We start from the raw sequence: 21,226 nt of genomic DNA on the forward strand, positions 1-21,226 counted from the left end.
GTGACTGGCCCTCTGGGCATTTTTCCCTTTGAAGTCAAGGGCAGAAAAGGAGAGAGAAAAGGTAAAATCCGAACTCCTCACACTTTTCGGCTGCTGCCTCCTCTGCCCCCCTCACCGCTGAGCTGGGCGGTTGGATGCCCCAGGGGCTTGCTCCTGGCTGGCACCCGTGTCCCAGTATGAGCTGGTGAGGCCAGTGGGGGAGCAGCCTGCTTCCCTCTGTGTCCCTGCCGACTCAGGGCAGGAGTGGCCGCCGTGGGAGGGGGCGAGCTTCCTGTGCGGTGTTTGTCTGAGCCGTTTCTTGCCTTTGGAGCCACGCACGGCCCTGTGGTCGGCGGGACTTGGGTGGCAGCAGTGGAAGGCGAGGCTGCTCTTTCTGTGGCCACTAGGTGGCAGGCGTGCTGCTCCCATGCGTGGGAGCGTCAGCGCCGCATTTCACCTTGGGGGTGGGGCTGGGGGAGCGTAACATGAGCAGGCGGGTTTCCGGGCCGTTTTGATGTTGGATGTAATCTGTTGTCATTGTAGAATCTGACTAGTTTTATGTATAAGTTTACTGATTAATAGAAACTTGTGTCGTAACGTCCACTTACATCTTGTGTTACACGGACTTGAGTGTAACTAAGAATCGCAACTGCACAGAGAAGGAAGAGCCCGATCGAGTAGTCACATTGTGAGTGCACGAGGTCGAGCTTGTTTCGGGGAACGCTTCTGGCTTATAACTGAAGAGCGGAAGTGCGGGGATTGTTCCGTGGGAATAGATGCCGCTGAGTCTGGGAAGCAGCTGTTTGATGTTCCTTGGGATTGTCTCCTTGGAGTTCAGGAGGCCCTTCCTGAAGCTTTCCTTTTTTTCACTTGCAGTCATTCCTGTATTCCATTAACCAGACAATCTGCTTGCGATTGGATAGCATTGAAGCCAAGCTGCAGGCGCTGGAGGCCACATGTAAATCACTGGAAGAGAAACTGGATCTGGTCACCAACAAGCAGCACAGCCCCATCCAGGTGCCCATGGTGGCGGGCTCTCCTCTCGGCGCCACCCAGACCTGCAACAAAGTGCGATGGTAAGAACCTCCTCCCCGGGCCCGTGCCCCTTGGCGCTTTCAGGGCGGGATCCTAGTCAGAATGGAAAGAAACACGGGGCCTCTGCGGGGCGGCTGGGGTCATCCTCACAGTTTCTGTTTGACATAAGGCAGGCTGGTGCATCTCTCCTTTGGAACTGGCCCACCGGAGCTTTGAAGCTGTATGTTCGGTTCTTCTCTTTTTTTTTCTGTTCCATCTGGCTAGTCTTGAGAGATTTTTTTCTTCATAGGTAGCTTTTCATACATTTCACTTGAGTATATCCAACTTTCCATTCGTGTCTGTAGTTTTTATCGTACCTGTATTTTGTTTTTCTATCTAGAGCCTAACCGTAGTGACGTGTAGTGGTTCAGGTGCCGTTTGAATCGAAGCTTCTGGCGAGTGTGGGCCGATGGGAAGGGTGTCTCTGTCTCTGACCTGTTTGCCTGTCCTTGGTGCGGGGCACCGTCAGGGGCTCTGCTGAGATGAGCGGAAGCTCAGGTCGTGGGCGCCTCCTTCCCTCAGTTCCGTTGGTGTTTTTATCCTTGCCCCCGGCGGGCTACGAGGAAGTCTCACTGTGGCGGTGGCAACACTTGTCTTTGCGCTTGACGCGAGCTCGGCGCTGTTCCCAAGGGTCTTGTCGCGGCTCTCTGGGCCGACTGCTGCCTCTCTCCCGTGTGTCTGCGGAGTAGGGCGGTGGGGCCCGGAGGAGGGGGAGCCCCGGCCAGGCTGCTGCCGCATCTGCAGGTCGCCCGCGTGTGTCCCGGGGCACGCGGGATCGAGGGGGCTGCTTGAGTATGTGCCTCGTGTCACGGTGGCTGCCTGTCCCGGTGCGCCTGGGACAGCCGTGGATGGCGCCTGCAGTGTGGGCCTCCTTTAACTCTCAGAAGTGTCCTGGTCTGTTGCAGACCCTGTGTGGCCCTGAAAGCTGCTCTCCAGCCGGGCTGGGGGACCCCAGTCCCCAAAGGGAAGTCCTCTTGGTCCGTAGTGATTCACCCTGTGTTTATACCTTGTCCTGACAGGTCAGCCGTATCTTTTCTCCCAGCGAACATTTGTGGAGCGTGTCCTCTCTGCAGGCAGTGAGGCTCAGACCTGCCAGGACCAGTACCTTCTTTGTTTTTTTTAAAGAAGCTGGTTGTCCATTTATTTATTTATTTATTTATTCGGTTGTGCTGGGTCTTAGTTGCAGCAGGCGGGCTCCTTAGTTGTGGCATGCAAACTCTTAGTTGCGGCATGCATGTGGGATCTAGTTCCCCGACCGGGGATCGAACCCGGGCCCCCTGCATTGGGAGCTCAGAGTATTAGCCACTGCGCCACCAGGGAAGTCCCCGCCAGTGCCTTTTTTAAAAGAATAATTTTTTTGTAATGTCCTCATATCCTAAAATGTAATGTTTAGAAAATATAATTTAAAAAATGAATGTAATGTCTTAATTATAATGTAAGGAGAAATAAAAGGATGGTCATGTATAATAAAATAACATATATTTTGACATGGAAAAGGCTGGGGGAACTACATAAGGAGTTAGTGAATAGGACCAAACCTCCCGTGTCAGAGCTGCCAACCGGGAGGGCTGTCACCCTGGGACTCAGATACCGGCTGGTGGTGGAATATTGTAAAATGAGCAGTTCTTGATGAAGTTTCACATAAAGCAAAGTGTGGTTTTTCTCTAGACTCAAACAATAGTGAAATTCTGGGAAAATTCACCTCGTGTTGGAACTATCCAAAGATCCTTCATGTATGAGTGTAGAATGGAGTAAGATTCCGGGCTCAGAGAGTTAGAAGCATGTTGTTCACTCACATGAATGGGACGTTTGAGATTTGTGTGGGAACGGTTTTTGTCGGGGACGCTGTCTCATGCCTCGAAGGCTGTCAGCCTCCTTGGCTCTGCCCGCTATACCCGCGGGGTCTCAGGTATAACCCAGTGCGCCCCCGGGCCCTGCCCCCGAGGACTGTTGCTCTGAGAGATGAGGCGAGAGTGAGACAGGCTTCCTGCCCTGAGTAAGGATGGCTCTCCTGGTGGTGCGTCACTTTGTCACCTGTGGCGGGAAGAGGTCGCCTTGAGGACCCTGGGATGTGGCACTCGTACTCCACCGTCTGTGGTTTGTGGCCGTTCCATGAGGTCGGGCGGACGAGGACGAGTCCTTGGGGCTGCAGGTGGCGCTGCAGCTGTGCTTGGACCCCGAGGCTGCTCGTTTGGGGCTTCCCTGGGTGTCGGGTCCCGGGGGGAGGACGGGCCTCGTGGGGCAGGTTGCCGTCGTTTGACACCATGGGGTGACGGGGCTGAGTCACAGAGTTGTGCTGTTTCTAGTCTGCCCGTCTTCAGAGGGAGGATGGGGGAGAAGGGCAGGTCTGCAGGGGCCACCGGCCCTGGCCTCTCCTGCAGGCCAGTGACGGACCCGCCACGGCCACGGCCAGCCTGCTGCTGAGCACGGCCTGACTGGCGGGCCGCGTCCCGTCTGGCCCTGCGGGCTGCTTGGGGGAGGGCACTTCCAGACTGCAGGGAGGCCCCTTCTCTCCCCGGCATTCCGCTGACGGCGGCGGGGCTCGCGGGGCGTGTTAGCGACTCTCCCGTTCAGGAACCCCAGAGCGCTCGCCTCCGCCGGGGAGAAGCTGTCATCGTGGGGAGACCTCCGTGTGCATTGACAAGCGGTGAAATCAGAGGAAAGTTTTCTAATACAGACTCAGATGTATCATCTAGCTAATCCAACTCAGTTAGCTTTTCTGGTTTTAAAGGATTGTATTGTGACATAAAATCAACCCATTATAGAATACACTTATTGTATGTTGGCAGCAGATTTATTACTATCGTTAATGAAACCATTACTTGTACAAGTTAATGTTAGATTAATAGAAGGAAAGGTCATTCGTTTGTTTTCTTAGATATAGTTTAGAATAGGTTATTTATGATTTTCAAAGAAGATACTAAATCTGGCATTTCCCTCCATGAATGTTCTAAAAATGAGAAGTAAAAATTGCCATTAATTGAAAGCTGTTAACAAGAAAATTTGGGGAGAAGTAAAGGTCAAGAATTCAGTCCTAGCATATCAATGAAAAAAGGGTATATTTAAACTAGAAAATGACTAATTTATAAACACATAAGTGAATGAGAAATGTGTGTCATAAGTGTCGGTAGTAGAGCACAGAAAAGGAAGTCTCCAAAAAACGATGAAAAACGGGTTAACATTCTGAGTAATAAAGTACTTCTACAAATACTTTGTACCTCAGATACTTAAAATAACAGTTAGAAGCATATAAATGCCAGATTATTTTATATCTGGATCATGTGCTTTAAAAAATAACTTAAGATTCCTTAGGCCACTTGGCACTGGCTGTGAGTGTTGTTGGGAAGTCTGTCATCTCCCAGGACAAGTGAGGACGACCCTGAGGGGCTTGTCTGCTGTGACGAGGCCTCTGGAAGGTGGGTGAGGACTTGTCCACCGCAGTGTCACTGGCCCCTCCACTCGGAGAGGCCGCACCTGGCCCAGAGCAGCCCCACAGCCGTGGGACGCACTGAAATCCACTCGCCTCTGGCTTATTTCTAATTAAAACCGGCCTGGACTAGACTTTGCTATCAGCTCTGAGAATTATTTATTTATTCTCTTGAATTCCCAGAGCACAGAAGGCAGTGGACTGCTGCCAACCCTATTTGGCATTTTGGATCCCGATTTTTCAGATTCCATGCCTGAATGAGATCCTTTAAATAAATTCAAGAAAAAAGGAGAGAAAGAAAGAAAGAAAACCTTTTTGTTTGTTGCTAAAGCTTAACCATTGTAATAAACATATTTGTAAGGTTACTTGGATGGGGTTTCATTCAGCAATGGTGTTTTACTCGGGAAAAAGAAAAATGGACTTGACTTCTTTTAGGTGAGTGCTTTTTTCCTCCCTGTAAGTGCGCCATAAATTGGGATTTTGCCTCATCGTGATCCTAGGCGTAGCGACGTGAGGTTTCAACCCTAAAGCTGTGTCGCGCTGGCGTTGGAAGGGGCAGGTGCTGGAGCTTCCTGTGACGAGCTGCGCAACTCAGTACCTGGCAGCTCACCCTTCATGTGCGCCCGTGAGCATTTCAGGAACGGCCTCCATTAAATTGTGTGGCGTGACGGGATCGAGTGTGTGGATGGGGTCGTTCATATGGATTAATGTAAAACCCCATCTTCTGAGCTGCTTTGAGGCCAGGCACAGCCACTTGAAGGACGGGCAGTAGGTGGGACCGAGCTGAGCCAGGGGTGCAGGCCCACCTGGGTTGCTGTCCTGGTAGATGCCCTCTGGGAGGCCAGTGCGAGTGCCCATGTGCAGTGTGGGGACCCAGGGACCGGTCCCTGCCGCCCAGAGGGGGCCTGCGGAGCCAGACTTACCGAGAGTGACTCAAAGCCAGCTGGTTCAGGTTTGTTCGTTTTCATGAACCGAACATACTGATTAACTAGAAAAATGCTTGTGCTTCTTTTAAAAGCAATTGATTTTTAATCTTTTTTTGTTTTACATATATATATATATATATATATATATATTTATTTATTTATTTATTTATTTATTTATATTTTTGGTCTTAGTTGTGGCGTGCGGGCTCTTCATTGCGGTGTGCGGGCTTCTCTCTAGTTGTGGGACACCGGCTCCAGAGCGCGTGAGCTCAGTAGGTGTGGTGCGTGGGCTCTCTAGTTGTGGCGCATGGGCTCCAGAGCATGCCGGCTCAGTAGTTGCCCTGTAGCATGTGGGACCTTAGTTCCTGAACCAGGGATCAAACCCACGTCCCCTACATTGGAAGGCAGATTCTTAACCACTGGGCCACCAGGGAAGTCCCTCTTTTCTTTATTTTTTGATGTACAAGTGGTTTATTTATTGAGATATTATTGCCATATAACAAATTTTTAGCTTTAAAAGCTTAAACATTTCTTTTATAATTTTAAAACAATTGTAATGAATCAGAGGCTTCTTTTTTTTCTCCGTTAATATTTATTTATTTATTTCAGCTGTGCTGGATCTTAGTTGCAGCATGTGGGCTTCTTAGTTGCGGCATGTGGACTCTTAGTTGTGGCATGCATGTGGGATCTAGTTCCCCGACCAGGGATCGAACCCGGGCCCCCTGCATTGGGGGTGCGGAGTCTTACCCACTGGACCACCAGGGAAGTCCTGAGAGGCTTCTTTTAATACTCAAAACTGGAAAAAAAAAATGATTTCTTTTAAAGTTTTTCTTTCAGAGAGATGTGTCATGTAAGATGAAAGTTTGCATATAAAGGGAAGGTTTTCTTCTTTCTTTTCCTCTAAGCTGGTTATTCACCCACAGAGAATTGAACTATTTGATCAAAAAATTATTTAAATTATTTAAATTCCCTCTAATATGCTGATTGCTGTTTCTTTATTTCCCAGAGGGTCTTTTAAAAAAAATGTTGATGGATGTTTATGGCAAGGCTGTTCTAGTTTTTTGAGCCCTCATGGCTCCTGGGTAGAGAGGGGCCTCCTTCTGGGCGTCTCGGCTCTGGCAGTGCAGCCCCAGAGTCTCTGGGTAGTCATATCGTTCAGAGTTTAAGGTCAAAAGTACAGCATTTCATAGGCTTTGGACTGTAACAAGATAGGGTTGTTTGAATTGTGAGGAAACGGTTTGGTTTTGGCCATGAGGGATTTGTTTCATCCTTTCCCATCGAATTTTGGATTTTGCAATTTCCATTTAATTTTGCGTACATATGACTTCTTTTCCTGACGGCGTTGGTTACCTTTCACAGCTGCTCACTTCTGGTGGCCTAATCCTGATACCCTGTACATGTCAGGGCTACGGATCAAAGAAAACATACGGTTTACATACATACAATGTAGGGGATTGTTAACCTCATGACTACAGACTAGAGATACAGTCTAATAACCAAAACAGATATAGTCAGAAGTTTTAATAGATCATGCACATTCTCATAGTTTGGAGTGCTTCTCTAGTTTTAGGGTTACTCATGCCTCATGATTGGGGTTGTGTTGAATCTGAAGACCCATTGGGAGAGAACTGCCATCCTAGCACCACTGAGTGTTCCGATCCATGCACAAGGTCCACCTCTCCGTATTCCTAGGTCTTTAATCCCTCTCAGCAGTGTCTTAGAGTTGTAAATGCGTTGTAAAGCTCTTACAGGCATTTGCTAAATTTATCTCTAAGTACTTCATATTTTCAGATGCTCTAATACATGGTATTGTGTTTTAAATTTTAACTTCTGCGTGTTCATTGGTAGTATATAGAAATACAGGAGACTTTTCTCTGCTGACCTTTATCCTGAATTATTTCTAAATTCACTTGTTTTAGTAGCTTTTCAGTAGGGGTTTTAAAAAGTTTTACTTCCTATCAAAGTTCTGTACCTTTTCTTACTTTGCTGCACTGGCTAGGATCTCCATTTCAGTGTATACTTTTAAAAAAATATTTTTACCTTATTTCTGGTCTTTGAGTGAAAGCATCCAACCTTTCACCATTAAGTGTGCTGTTAGCTGTAAATTTTTCATAGCTGCTTTTTATCTGGTTGAAGAATTTCCCTTAGATTCCTTATTTTGTGAGAGTTTTTGTCCTGAGCAGGCACTGAATTTTTACATGCTTCTTATGTACCTACTTGAGATGACATTTGGTTTTCCTTCTTGATTTTGTTGCTACAGTGAATTATACTGATTGATTTTGGATACTAAAGCAGCCTTGCGTTTCTGTCGTAATAAACCTGACTTGATCATAAGGTAGTACCCTTTTTATGTTTTTGGAATGATGGCTAATATCTGGTTGAGGAGTTTTACGTCTCTGTTCATGGATTGTATTCGTCTGTAGTTTTCTTTCTTGACATGTCTTTATCTGTTTCATTATCAGGATAACGCTCACCTTAGAAGGTGAGCTCATTGTCCGTTTTTTTTAAAAAAAGTAATTAATTTATTTTTGGCTGCATTGGGTCTTCGTTGATGCGTGCGGGCTTTCTCTAGCTGTGGCGAGCTGGGGCTACTCTTCGTTGAGGTGCACGGGCTTCTCATTGCGGTGGCTTCTCTTGTTGTGGAGCACGGGCTCTAGGCGCACAGGCTTCAGTAGTTGTGGCACATGGGCTCAGTAGTTTCGGCACACAGGCTTAGTTGCTCTGAGGCATGTGGGATCTTCCCGGACCAGGGCTCGAACCCGTGTCCCCTGCATTGGCAGGCGGATTCTTAACCACTGTGACATCAGGGAAGCCCCATCGTCTGTTTTCTGAAAGTGTTTCTATAGGATTAGTTTCATTTCTTCCTTAACTATCTGGTAGAGTTTGCCAGTGAAGACATCTGGCCTAGGTTTTAATTATGAATTCAATCCCCTTAATAAATACAGAACTTTAATAAACGTGGAACTTCTTGAGGCGGTGTTGTTTGATGTGTCCCTCAGGAGATTTCGTGTTTGTTGAAACTCTGCAGTTTATTTGTATAATATTCTCTCTTCACTGTAGGTCCACGTGACATTCAGTTGCTGAGTCTCCTCGGGCTCCTGGCCTGTGGCACTTACTCAGCCCCTTGTCTGTATGGCTTTTTGGGGTGCGCTGGTCACTTGTCTCGTGGGGTGCCCCTGGTGGCTTGGAGAGGACGGTCGCAGAGGTGAAGGCCTCCCACCGCCTCCGCTGGGGTGCAGCACGGCGTGGCCTGTGTGGTGTGGAGGCGGGTCACGGGGCTGAGCGGCGGCAGGCCTGGCCTCTGCACAGGCGCTGTCCTCCTCGCCCCTGTGCCAGCCCCGCCCAGGGAGCAGAAGTCGCGCTCTGCCTCCCAGGGAGCGTCTGCGACTTCACGCGCTGGCTTCAGGGTGGACGCTGATGTTCGCACTGTTCCACCTTTGGCCGTTGGGAGTGCTCTTAGGTGCCTCCGGTGGCCTTTGACACCCCCTCCCCCTTGTGGGTCTTTGGTTTGAGTGCTTCCTTTGGGGCTGTGCAGGACGCCCCTTGACTAGTCCTAGAGGCGCCCTGTCTCCTTTCTTTGGGGATGGAGCTGTGGGCGCCAGGGTCTGACTGCCCGGGGTGTCCCCCAGTCCCAGGCCTGCTGTTCTGTGAGCAGGGGTCTCTGCAGCTCCTCGGGAAGGAGAAGAAGGGACGCACAGCTCTTCTGCTGGCTCGCGGCTGTGACTTTGCACTTGCAGAGTCCTGTCCTGGGCGATGTGGCTTCTGTGGGGTGGGGGCGGGTTGGATCCCACGCCTTCTGGGCCCTGTTGGCTCCAGGCAGCTGGGGTTTGACGTTCGTGGCAGCAGGTTACCCCATTTCTCTGGTGCAGTTGGTTATTTTGGGGGAGTTGGCTTTACACTGAATTTTGCTCATCCCCTTTGATATTGGAAACAAAGTTTTAATGCTAATTTATTCTTATCCCTAAGAGTATTTTTTTGGATCCTGGTTTTTATGACTTTTTAATCTTTAACCTGCAAGCTAGAGAAATAAACCCTTTAAGACAAGTGTGAGTGACTCTTTAGATGCTTGGGTGTTGGCTGGATTGTGTGGACTGCCACAGCCCAGGACCCCTGAGACTCGGGCCTCCTGCTTCTGGTCTTCGTGCCGTGCCGAGGGGCATTTCCGGCCCTCCCACTGCTCTCCCCGCAGGGATCTGAGGCCCCACGCCCTCCATCCTACTACTCCCTGAGGCCTCTGGGATGCGTGAGCACTTGTCCCGGGGATGCCTTTGCGTGGAAGGCACCTGGAAATGGAGCCTGGCTGTGCGGCATCCCCCAGAACAGGTACACCTATGAAAGGGGGCATGGGGTCATGGTGGACCCCAGCCTACCCGCGGCAGGTCCTCAAAGTGCAGCAACAATGGGCGAGAGGGGGAAGGGAACGGAAAGCGCCAAGGTATGGGATCAGAAGGGCACAGACAACTGATGGTTGCAAGGCAAATTTAATAGCAAAACATAGTCATATATATACCCCTAAAGCAGGGACTTTGCCTAGTCATTGTAAAGCAGGGACTTTGCATAGACATTGTAAAGCAGGGACTTTGCATAGACATTTTTCTATAGAACTGGGCTTCCGTCTCACTAGTCGCCACCATATCTGCATCAGTGGGTTTATTGCTTGTTCCACAAAGGCACCAACTTCCGCTCCAGGGTTGCTTTTCCCGGCTTTAGAGAACAACCAGGGACTCCCAGTAACTGAGCAGGTCTCTGGAGCGATCTGGCCAAAGGCCATCTCCTTTTTTACCTTCACACCATAAAGTCCAGGATGCAGACCAAGGAGAGTACAGTCGGGCCCTGAGGCTTATGGGGGTCTTAATGGCGCCTTCCTCAGAGGGCAATGCTCGCCACACCTGCCTGCCTCTCATGTGTGAGGACCTCGGGGCATCTGGTTTTATTGTTTAACTGAAGAGTGTCCCCCCCACCCCTCTTTTTTTGCTCTTATTGAAACTCTAGGACCCCGGAAAAAAGTAAAACATTTTCTTTTTGTAAGTACAATACGTGGGACACAATTTCGTATTTTATTAGGACCCCGGTTCTTGCGTGTGAGGCAGGAGTACAACTGGAAAGCCAAGGATACGTGCCTTACCATCCTGTTGGCATGTTCTTATAAGCAGAAAGGAGGACTACTTGAGCTTCTTGTGAGCTTGCTTCTGTCAGTAGAGGGTTACACAAAGCTCAGAAAAGTAATATCATACACGTTTCCCAAACTGAGCTGTCGGACGAGTGACGGTGTGGAGTTGCGGAACGGTCAGTGTCAGCAGATGCTGTAGTGAGGCTCAGTGGTTGGAGAGAGGGAGGCAGACACTTTCACACACTTTTTATTTTTGTATTTATTTATCGTTTAAGATGTATTTTATTTATTTACGTTTGCCTGTGTCGTGTCTTCATTGCTGCACATGGACTTTCTCTAGTTGTGGCGAGCGGGGGCTCCTCTTCATGGCGGTGCGCGGGCTTCTCATTGCGGTGGCTTCTCTCGTTGCGGAGCACGGGCTCTAGGTGCACAGGCTTCAGTAGTTGTGGCACGTGGGCTCAGTCGTTGTGGCTCGCGGGCTCAGTAGTTGTGACGCACGGGCTGAGTAGTTGTGACTCGCAGGCTCAGTAGTTGTGGCGTGTGGGCTTCAGTAGTTGTGGCACACGGGCTTAGTTGCTCTGCGGCATGTGGGATCTTCCCGGACCAGGGCTTGAACCGGACCGTGTCCCCTGCATTGGCAGGTGGAGTCTTAACCACTGCGCCACCAGGGAAGCCCCACACACTTTTTAATATTCGGCTGGAACTCCTCCCCCACCACAGAAAACAAAATTGGGCATCATTGTGTGAGCAGAAATAATGCCCGACTTGACTGCCTCACTCACGTGTTGACGAAAATAACCAGTAGACGAACTGTAATATGAACAGAGAAGAGTTTTACGTGAGTGAAACTAAGGACTATAGCACAGAAGACTGCTCTGGAGCAGCGGGTTTTCAGCACAGTTTTATATCTTGTCCGAACAGGGGACATCAGACAGGTCAGGGACACACACACTCCTTCAAGGTTCCTGCGGGACAGACCAGCACGTGCACAGCGAGTCGGCGTGGCCTTGGCCCCTGGGAAGGGCGGCTTACCGTGGAAAGAGGAGCCGCGCCGGCCTCCCGGGGCGGGGGGAGGCGTTTCATGTTATTTTCGCATGGACGTTCCCTGCTTCTGATCACTGTGGCCTTTTCTGTAATGGTTAAAGCAGATGTACAGTGAGTGTCTGCTAGGCCGCAAAGTCACGCTGCCTCAGGTGCCGGCCAGAGTGATGCCCACGCCTCAGTACAGGAGCGTGCCTTTCACCGCAGGCTGCAGGCAGCAGCTGCTTGTGAACCGCGGTGCTGTGCGCGCCGTGCAGTCTCGCCTTTGGGCATTTTAAGTCGCCTAGGCTTGTCTTGGGAAGGTTAGAAGTTTCTCCTAAGGCGGCAGTGCCCCCAGCCTGTGTGGACGCCCCCTGTGGATGCTCGGGACGCGCCAGCCCGGCCCCAGCCCTAGAGCATCTGGTGTCCACGGCGCATTGCTGTGGGTGGCGGCTGGTCTCCTCTCCCGGATGAGCTTTTGCTCAGAGAACTCACAGTCAGCGCTTGTGGACGTTCTTCTTGCTCCTTGGAAACTGGAAATAAGGGGTGACCGTGCTGCTTGGACAGACCTGATTTTTCCCGAGGGACCCCGTTCCGCCAGGGAGCCTAAGGAGTGCTGGTGGGGTTTAACCCCATGCCCAAGCTGCGCCCGCCCGCCCTCAGCCACGCCCACGGCCGCTCGTTCACTGATGGCAGCCTCGGTGTCCATTCACACCCTGGTCACATGGTGGGGCTGATGAGCAAGGGGCAGAAGAGTCGGCGTTTTAGGACAGCAGCCCAGGGAGCTCTGACCCACTCACAAAGCCGTTTCCTGAAACTGAGGGGAAGTTGAAGGCCACTTCGTAAGTGAACTTGGAAAATGTTTCCCAGGGCAGCTCTGAAAGCTGAAGATATTTGGGTTTAAATCCATCGAAATAAAACCATTAAAATCCCCAACACTGAAAGGGTAAGTGGTAGCAGTAGTTGAAATAGGATTATTCCTGTTCTCCACCAACAAGTGGCAAAGGGCACGAGAGATTCATGGCTTTGAATCCAGGCTCCGTCACCTGTATGTGATGAGACCTTGGGCAGAGTCTACCCTTCCTAAGCTTCAGTGTCTTCATCAGTAAAAGGAGAATAAAAATCGTAAGAGAGAGTTGCTGTGAGGGGACGATGCGTGTCAGTGCTTAGTGTTCCTTGATCCTCAGCGACCCCGGGAGGCTGAGAAATCACTCCTCCTAACACTCATCTTTCAGCGAGTGTCCGACATCAGCCAGCCTCGTGGTGCCTGCTGGGCGCACCCAGTCAGCCCTCAGGACGCAGGTTGCCCTGAGTGTAGACGGCATCCTGGGCTGTGCTCTGGGCCTCGCGTCTATGGGCGCCTGCTCTGTTCTTGTTTTTCACCGTATGGACCGGCCGCGTGAGCCCGAGGTTGCCGCTCAGATCTGAGACTGCTCCTTGAACACACAGGCTTGCCGGCGTCCTGGGCGTTCATCTGGGCAGCCGGGATGCATCACTGAACAAAGCCGACGGAAGGTCACATCGCACATCGGGCTGGACCAGGTGGGCTCTGGGGGAAGCCGGTGCTGCGGGGAGCAGTGGGCAGGGATTTTGTGCTTGGTGTTGTTTTAAACCAGGGGCACCCATCAGAATCACCTGGGGCAATTGTTAAAAAAGAGAAGTCCAGGCTCTCCGGGGCGGGCCCTCGCTTCCCCAGGAGATTCTGCTGCTCAGGGAGCCGTGGGGTGCAGGTCCGGCTTCACTGACTTTGGTAAAGAACGTTGGCTCTGCTGCTTGAGGACTTTGGGCTCAAACCTGCCTTTGCCACTGAGTAGCTGTGTGATCTTGGACGGGTGTTGGCTATCCGTGCGGGGAAGGTACCACAGTGCCAGCTCCAGGTTTGAGGCTTTGTTTCACACGGGGCCCTGGGGCAGTGTTGCCTGAGGGGGCGGTCCCCGTCCCCCCCCCCCCCCCCCCCCCGTCCCCCGCGTGCCTGCCCCGAGGAGGTGGGGGGGGCCCCGCCTTACAGTCAGTGTCCGCCAGGGCCGGCAGCCCTCAGCACGTGCTCACAGGTCACAAGCTGCAGGACGTGCTTTGCTGCTGAATGGTAATGCACTTAGGCAAGAGTATCCAGCTTGTGAGCAACCAGCATAATCTTAGAATTAGGCGAGAATGTTCAGCTTGCACATTAGCCTCATCTTGGAATTAAAACAACCAGGATGGTCTGTGGGTCTAGGCACTTCTCTTTTCCCTTTTGGATAAGTTTTTATTTAACAGGAACTTTGAAAACTGACATACAGTTCTAAGTAAAGGTATAGATAATGGTTTAAGACTGTGAAAGAATGAACTGAGCACATAAAGTTTTAAAAACCAGAATGACCGAGGAATAGACAAATTGATCAGTGGAACTGAATAGAGAGCCCAGAAATAGTCCCATACAACTATGCCGGCTAGATTTTGACAAAGGTGCAAAAAGCAGTTTGATGGAGGAAGGACAGCTGTTTGAACAAATGGTGCGGGAGCAGTTTCCACAGGCAAAATGGAGGAAATGAACCTGGGTAGAAACCTCACACCTTGAACAGCAATTGATTTAAAATGGATCACAGATTGCAACATAAAATGTAAAACTGTAAAACTTTGGGATGAAAACACAGGAGAAAACCTTTGGGACCTGGGGCTAGGCAGAGGCTTCTGAGACGGCACGCCAAAAGCACTATCCACGAAAAATAAAAGAGAAAGTGGACTCAATCAAGATTAAAAACTTACGCTTCTTCAAAGACCCGTTAGGAGCTGAAAAGACAAGCTACCGACCAGGAGAAACTGTTTGCAAACCACATATCTGCTAAAGGACTAGTGGAATGTCTAGAACAAAGACCTCTCAAAACTCAACAGTGACAAGTCAAGCAATCCAATTGGAAAGTCGGCAGAAAGCAGAAGCAGCTATTTTACCAGAGCGGAGAGGTGGGTGCTGAGTAAGCACGTGGCAAGACACTCAGCAGCGTCAGCCAGCAGGGAGCACGAGGGTGGGAGACGGCTAGACACAGCAGGGACCCCTCCAGATGCCAGCGGGACGCGGAGACCCCGGGCCTCTCGCCGCTGCTGGGAGGCGTGCAAGACGGGGCAGCAGCTCTGGAAACGGATCGGAAGGATTTCTCGAATTTAAAATGTCCTCACGGTGTGACCTGGCAGGCACACTCTTGGGCACTTAGCCCAGAGAAATGGAAACTCCTGTCCCCACAGCACCTCTGCACGAATGTCCATGGCGGCTTTGTTTGTAATAACCAAGCCTGCAAACACCCCGCAAGCCCCTGTCTGGGTGAAAGGTTAAACATGCGGGTGTGCCCCAGGCACGTGCTCGGGCCTGGCCGCCTGGGAGGTGTCGGCGGAGGCGTCTCCGAGGTCCCACGCCCCGTGCTGCCGCCTCTGTGCCATCCTCCGAGCATCGGAGCGGTAGGCGGCGGAGCAGGTTAGCGGGTGCGGGGACGCGCCGGGTGGGGAGGGTGGGCGTGTCTGGGGGGCAGCACGACAGGCGCACGCGGAGGCTGGTGCGATCTGAATGGGGCCTGGGGTCGGTGCCAGCAGGGTCCCAGTGTCGCTTTCCCGCCCTCGGCGTCATGCTGCAGCTTACACAGGATTCCCAGAGAGGCAGAATCAGTGGGAGGGGTGTGTGTGGGGACAGCCAGCACCCGCTCTAAGGGGCTTCCCACGCGGGATTGGCTCACACGGCCGTGGAGGCAGCCAAGCACGTGCGCAGTCTGTGTGGCGGGTGGACAGGCGGGGGCCATCGTCACCAGGTGGCACCCCATGGGCAGGAGCTGTTTGGAGTCTCCAGGATCAGGGAGAGCCTAAACTGCCTTTTATTATTATTTTTTTTAATATTTAATTTATTTAGTTAGTTTGGCCGTGACGCGCAGCATGTGAGATCTTAGTTCCCCAACGCGGGGTCGATCCTGTGCCCCCTGCGGTGGAAGCGCAGAGTCCTAACCACCGGACCGCCAGGGAAGGCCCTAAACTGCCTTTTAATAAAGGCTCTCCCCGGATCAGGCCAGGCCCACCCAGGATGATCTGCCTCTCGAGTAATTTAACACCAACCAACTGGGACTTTCTATCACATCTGCAAAGCCCCTTCCCAGCAGCACCCAGAGTCGTGTCTGGCTGGGTACCTGGGGCTGTGATTCGCCCTCGGCAGGACACTGACGTGCTCTGACAGTTGCTCCGTACGGACCCTCAGGATAACCACTACTGTCTTCTTAATGTGATGTGGATGTTCCATAATATTTGAAAAACAAAATATTAAGTTGTACGACTTGAGGTTGATGTAATTGCATTAGTGGAAAGGTGTATTTTCTGGAATATTAATATTTGTATTTAAAAACAGATTCATTGCTCACTTAAATGTTTCTGTTATAATCTAAATACCATCATCCATTTAAAAAAATCCCCTGATGAATAAGCTTTGGACAGTCAAATTTTACATTGTCCCTTTTGCTTTTTGAACTTTCATTCCCATTTCATTTCCTTCACAAAATCTTATCCTGTCATCCGGGCTGGTACACTCCTTTGCAACAGAAATACGGATAGAAATTGAAGCAGAAAAATGTATTTCCTGTAACCATGAGGCCTGGCCTGGAGGGTTCAAAAAAAGGCTCTTCTGGATTGAGGTCTCATTACGGTTCTTAGTACACAGTTGAACAAAACAGGGTAAATTATTACCAGTTTATAGTTAACTCTTAACAATGCAATGTTGTGAATTTACCCTTGAGATGGATGGGGCTTTAGCGATAGTTAATTCCTGAATCTCTGGAGGGTTATGAGTAATCTATTGCTTGAAATGATGCAGGGTTCAATGTTCCATTTCTGTTTTCAGTTTTTATAGTTTGAAGTTCTGAGAAACTTTGTTTACATAAATAAATATGTGGGAGATGAAGGAGGTCCTCATTTCTTGCAGGTGTGTGCCAGCAATCTAAGGGGTCTGTCATCACAGACTACTTGGATTACCTGTGAGCTGAAACCCTAAGTAGGTCCTCCGTGTGCTTTGTCAGAGGCGAGTGGTGAGGAGTGACCCCCGCAGAGCACCTGCTGTCTTACGTATGGATGGACGGGGTGCCTGAATGTGATTGCAGGGAGACTTTGTGAAAGGGAACAACCACATTGGCCAGAGGTGCCCTCCTGGGGCATCATCTTTAGGACATAGAACGTTCTGGAAGGAGGGCATCTGGGAATTGAGGCCCTGCGGGGCCTGCACACGCAGGGACCCCCGACAGTCGGGCGTCCCGGGGCTCCCTGTGCTCCAGCTTGAAGCTGGTTGTCTCAGACCAGCATTTCCTTGATTTAAGGTCCTTTAGGAAACAGTCTAACGACTTTGCCGGATGTTGGCATGAATGCATTTTAACCTGTTTATTTCCGGCAGACATCTCAGACCTTGAATGTGCTCGTGGCCATCGTGATGTCCTTTTGGGGTGAGAGGGAACGGCTTTGTGTGGGTACCCTGTGTGTGACCTCGGTGCCAAGCCAGAGGCCACCTGGTCACTTGTGCCTGACCTGTGGGTAGGAGGTCAGGAGTTGGTGGGTTATTTCAGGTGTCACTGATGATTAAGTAGCACAGCCGAGAAAATGATAATGGCTTTCAGTGGAATGCAGGTGATTATGCTTCTATTTTAGGAAAATACCCTGTGGTCCTGCCATTTACTTCAGCATGAAACAGTGCCATTTGTGCCTCTGGTCTTGGGGACATTTCACAGGGTGTGGCTGGGACGGGGTTGGGTTCTCATGGGTGCTTTTGGGTTCATGAGCTTTCCTCCTGTAAAAGCAGGGTTTCCCCGAGTTGGTTTTTGGAGAGTGAGATCCAGGCATGACATTGCTCTCAGGTAACACTGCTGTACGTCTCCAGTGCCTGTTCTTTCTGCACAAAGCACTGCGGGAAGCGCTGAGGGCTGGAAGGTTAATGAGCAAAAACTCTCGACGACTGTGCCTAGAGACGAGCCGTTGGCTCCTGCGTGTTTAAACGCGTCTCAAAAAATAAACACACGGCTTCCTCCGGGAAGAGCCCCTGGTGGGGCACAGTTATTCTGTAGCATCGTTTCCTTCGAAGCAAAGTGCCCGGACCCTTGGCTGTGGTTCCTGCACTGGCCCAGCAGAACGCAGAGGTCAGTGCCCGGCAGTTCCCCCGCAGCCCCTCCACGGGTGTCCGCCCCTTTCTGTGCGTGACACTCGCATCCTGGGATGGAACTGATAAGCACAGTGGTCACGAAAGCCTAGATTGCAGGTGGGAATTCGCTCGGATGCAGTGAGTAAGTCTCGAGCTGTTTTTCACGCAGACCTGCTCCTTCAGAAACCTTACTGCACAGTGACAGCTGTGACAACTCCGTCTCTTCTCTGTAAAGGTGTAAATGTTCCTAACCCGACTCTCCTGACAGTGCCAACAAGGAGCCGAGCTAGACCCTCCACGAAGAAGCCCACCCCCGGCTCGCCCTTTGCCCGGTGTCACTTGTGCACGTCGCGCAGCCCTGCCAGGGCCTCCCCTCTGGAGCTCGGGGCGTGGGCGCTGACTTTTGATGACTCTGTGCTCTGACAATGAACGCTGTCGTGTTAAGGTCTTCTTTTCTCTGTGATTCTTTTGTTCCCTAGCGTCGTCCCCCAGACTACAGTAATTCTCAACAGCGATCGGCAGAGCGCCGTTGTAGCCAAGATGGAAGACCCCCTGCGCGGCGGGGCGCCGGATCCCCTGGAAAATATCATTAGCAAGTCAGTAGCACGACACCCCACCTCTCACCGCCACCGCCGGGGCCCCGGGGACGGGGCGGCGTCCTGGGGCGCCCGTGTCGTTGGGCCCGGGCTCCTCCGCGGCCAGGGTCTGGGGAGGACGGCCTGGCCTGTGTCCACCGCCGCGTGTGCCGGCGGGAGGCGCCTCGTGTGCTCACCACGATCCGCGGATCCCGTCCTCTCACCTCAGTCCTGTCTGTCTGTCTGTCCGAGCACGTCGGGTCAGCGACGCCCCCTCTGGTTGGCGACGTGGCGGAGGCGTTTCGAGGTGGTGCCTTTTCCACTCCTTTTTCTTTGGAGATGCTTTGGCTGTACCCCGGGCCAGAGGCAGGAGTGCGTGGAGGGCACCGTCGCCCCTTGTGTGCTGGCGCCCCGCCGGCGTCGGCCCCAGCGCGCTGCTTCCCGGCGAGTCTCGCAGGCCCTTCTGCAGGCGGTCCCGCTTCTACCTGGCTGTAGCCCAGGTCCCCAGGGCCCCAGACCCCCAGGAGCCCGGCCGCGGGAGGTGGGTGCGGACGCTCCGGCCGAGGCCATGGGCCGGCAGAGCAGCAGAGGGTCGGTGTGTCTCACGCCTGCGAAGGCGGAGTCGTGGCCAGGTCTGGAGCATTCAGCGAGGTCCAGCCCCCAGGGTGGAGCCCCCCGGGGTTTGCCTCGGCAAGCAGGGACCTCGCGCTGCTTCCCCTTCCCCGTGCGCGGCAGCATCTCGAAGGAAGTCAAAAAGCTCATTCAGAAGGCAGTAGCCTGTGTCCGGGTAATGCAGCACGTTTTGGAGCTGGCTGTGGTTCTGGTTTCCTGGCGGTGTCTCACTGCGCTGTATCAGGCTCCCTTGCGGTGCTAAGGATACCCCCCAGGAGACCCTCGACTGGCCTTTTTAACCCACTCGAGTGGTTTCTGTCAGTGGGCTGTTTGGAAGTGAGAGCTGCGTCTTCACAGGCCGGGTCATTTCTAGGACATCTCTCGGGACGGAGGGGATCGGTGCAGTCAGTCTGGGTCTGCAGACATACTTTCTCTCACTCAGCCTTTCCTTTGACACGGCCTCAATCTCACCCTGATTCAGACGTCAGCATTTTGTAGGGTCACCTCCATGAGCAGAAGGGAGCGGTCTAGGCCTTGAGTCACAGCGGGTTGTGATTTCACTTCTTTTGTGATGTAAACATTTTTTTAAACGTTTCAAGTTTCACACAGTTTCTTGGAGCCACAGACTGTCTCCTGCTATTAATCTGAGTAGAAAGAGCTGAGGAAAGGCTGATGGCCCAGTGCGCGTGCAGAGGTAGCTTCCCTGAGACGTGTGAAGGGGAGAAAGCCGGGGTACAGAGCCGTCTCTGCGTGTTGCTGTGCTCCTCTCACCACGCTGCCGGTGTCTCTGTTTCCCGCGCAGTGCGGTGCCCGGGCGTCGGCAGAACACCATCGTGGTGAAGGTGCCGGGTCAGGAGGACAGCCACAATGAGGACGGGGAGAGCGGGTCCGAGGCCAGCGACTCCGTCTCCAACTGTGGACAGTCAGGAAGTCAGAACATCGGCAACAACGTCACCCTCATCACCCTGAACTCGGAAGGTGCGTCCTCCAAGCTGCTCCTCTCCTCGCGTGGGCGGTAATGGGTGTGCCGCGGCTCTTGGACACCTCGGGCTGAAGCCGCGCGGGTCCACGACACGTGGACTGTTCACTAGTAGATGTTACAGCGTTGCACGGTCTGCACGCGGGGAGCCGTGAATAGGGGGTGCTGCGTTCCCGGGGGGCCCGCTAGCAGCTTCGTGTGGATCCCTGACCACGCGGAGGGTCGAAACCCCCCACCTTGTTCCGGGGTCAGCTGTGATGTTTTCCCTGCTTTTTAGAAAAGTAATATATGTTTATTGTTTTTGAAAGATGATAAGATATAAAAATGACGAAGGAAGTACAAATAACCGGAGACATTCCTCATCCAGAGATCTCTAGAAATCTTCTGGGCTTTTTCTATGTTAACATACACACTAGATTTACGATTTGGTAACTCGCTTTTCCCCATTGCATAGTAGAAATCTCTCCACATTAATACAGATTTACATAATCGTTTCCAGTCAGTTTTGCTTATTGAATCTGATTCTGAAGGCTTTCTGATGATGGACAGCTGTAACTTGAGAGCTATTGGTCGGCTAACTTGTCTGACCACAGCTCTGTCCTGTGTCTCTGACGAGGGCCTCACGCAGACTCAGAGGGGCTGCGCGTCCAGGTTGAGTCCACGCTGCCCCTGCCCACTGGGATATAGGGAGAGCGTCCTCTCTCCTGCTGGGTCTGGGGTCCACTCTCAGCTGGCTCTGGGTCCGGGTGGCAGCCTGGCATGCCCTCCAGGGGGTTCCTGCCGCCTGGCAGCTTGGTCCTTCTCTCGGGGGCTGAGTCGATGTTTCCCGAAACAGCGCAGAGAGAGAGGAGGGAACTCAGGGCAGATGTAGCCTCGTGTCACCGAGTCCTCAAGCCTATAACTTGTTAACTAGGAAGGGCTGGTGAGGTGTTTCTGCTTCTCCGTCTGAGTTGTTGACTTTTCCTGAGAGCACAGTATAGATTTTTCTACAAAGATTTTCCTGTTAGACTTGTTACCACGTCTGAAGCATTGAAAGCGTTTTCCTTAAAACATCATTCACCTCTAACATAAGTTGCTAGGGTTGAGATGGCAGAGCAAGGCACAGAGAAAAAGCAAATTGGGCAACTTAGAAAAAAAATTGAGGTCTAATTTCCATTCCATAAAACTGACCATTTTAAAGCAGACGTGCCGGTGGGCTTTAATCCATTCACAGAGCGTGCACATCACCCCTGTCTAATTGCAGGGTATTTTTACCAGCCCAAAGAGACCCCACAGCAGTACTCCTGTGCTCCAGCCTCCAGCCCTGCCACCTCTGATCTGCTTCCTGTCTGTGGGGTTGCCTGTTGTGGATGTTTCATACGAGTGGAAGCACGTGCTGCCCTCCCATTGTACGTGCA

General features: G+C 51.8%; 1 protein-coding gene across 15 annotated transcripts in view; it reads left to right on the top strand.

Moving 5' to 3' along the window:
- Window positions 1-21,226, top strand: part of BANP (BTG3 associated nuclear protein) — a 133,328-nt gene that overhangs the window by 32,625 nt on the left and 79,477 nt on the right. For 11 of the 15 annotated variants that reach the window (XM_059045932.2, XM_067019729.1, XM_067019723.1 and 8 more), the window contains 3 exons: window positions 856-1,055; window positions 18,143-18,259; window positions 19,653-19,828. In XM_059045932.2, coding sequence (XP_058901915.1) covers window positions 856-1,055; window positions 18,143-18,259; window positions 19,653-19,828 — 493 coding nt within the window. The remainder of the gene's footprint in view (window positions 1-855; window positions 1,056-18,142; window positions 18,260-19,652; window positions 19,829-21,226) is intronic. The other 4 variants (XM_067019728.1, XM_059045935.2, XM_067019730.1 and 1 more) reach the window with 1 other exon arrangement.

The sequence above is a fragment of the Kogia breviceps genome, chromosome 18, assembly GCF_026419965.1.
Source record: "Kogia breviceps isolate mKogBre1 chromosome 18, mKogBre1 haplotype 1, whole genome shotgun sequence".
Lineage (NCBI taxonomy): Eukaryota > Metazoa > Chordata > Mammalia > Artiodactyla > Physeteridae > Kogia > Kogia breviceps.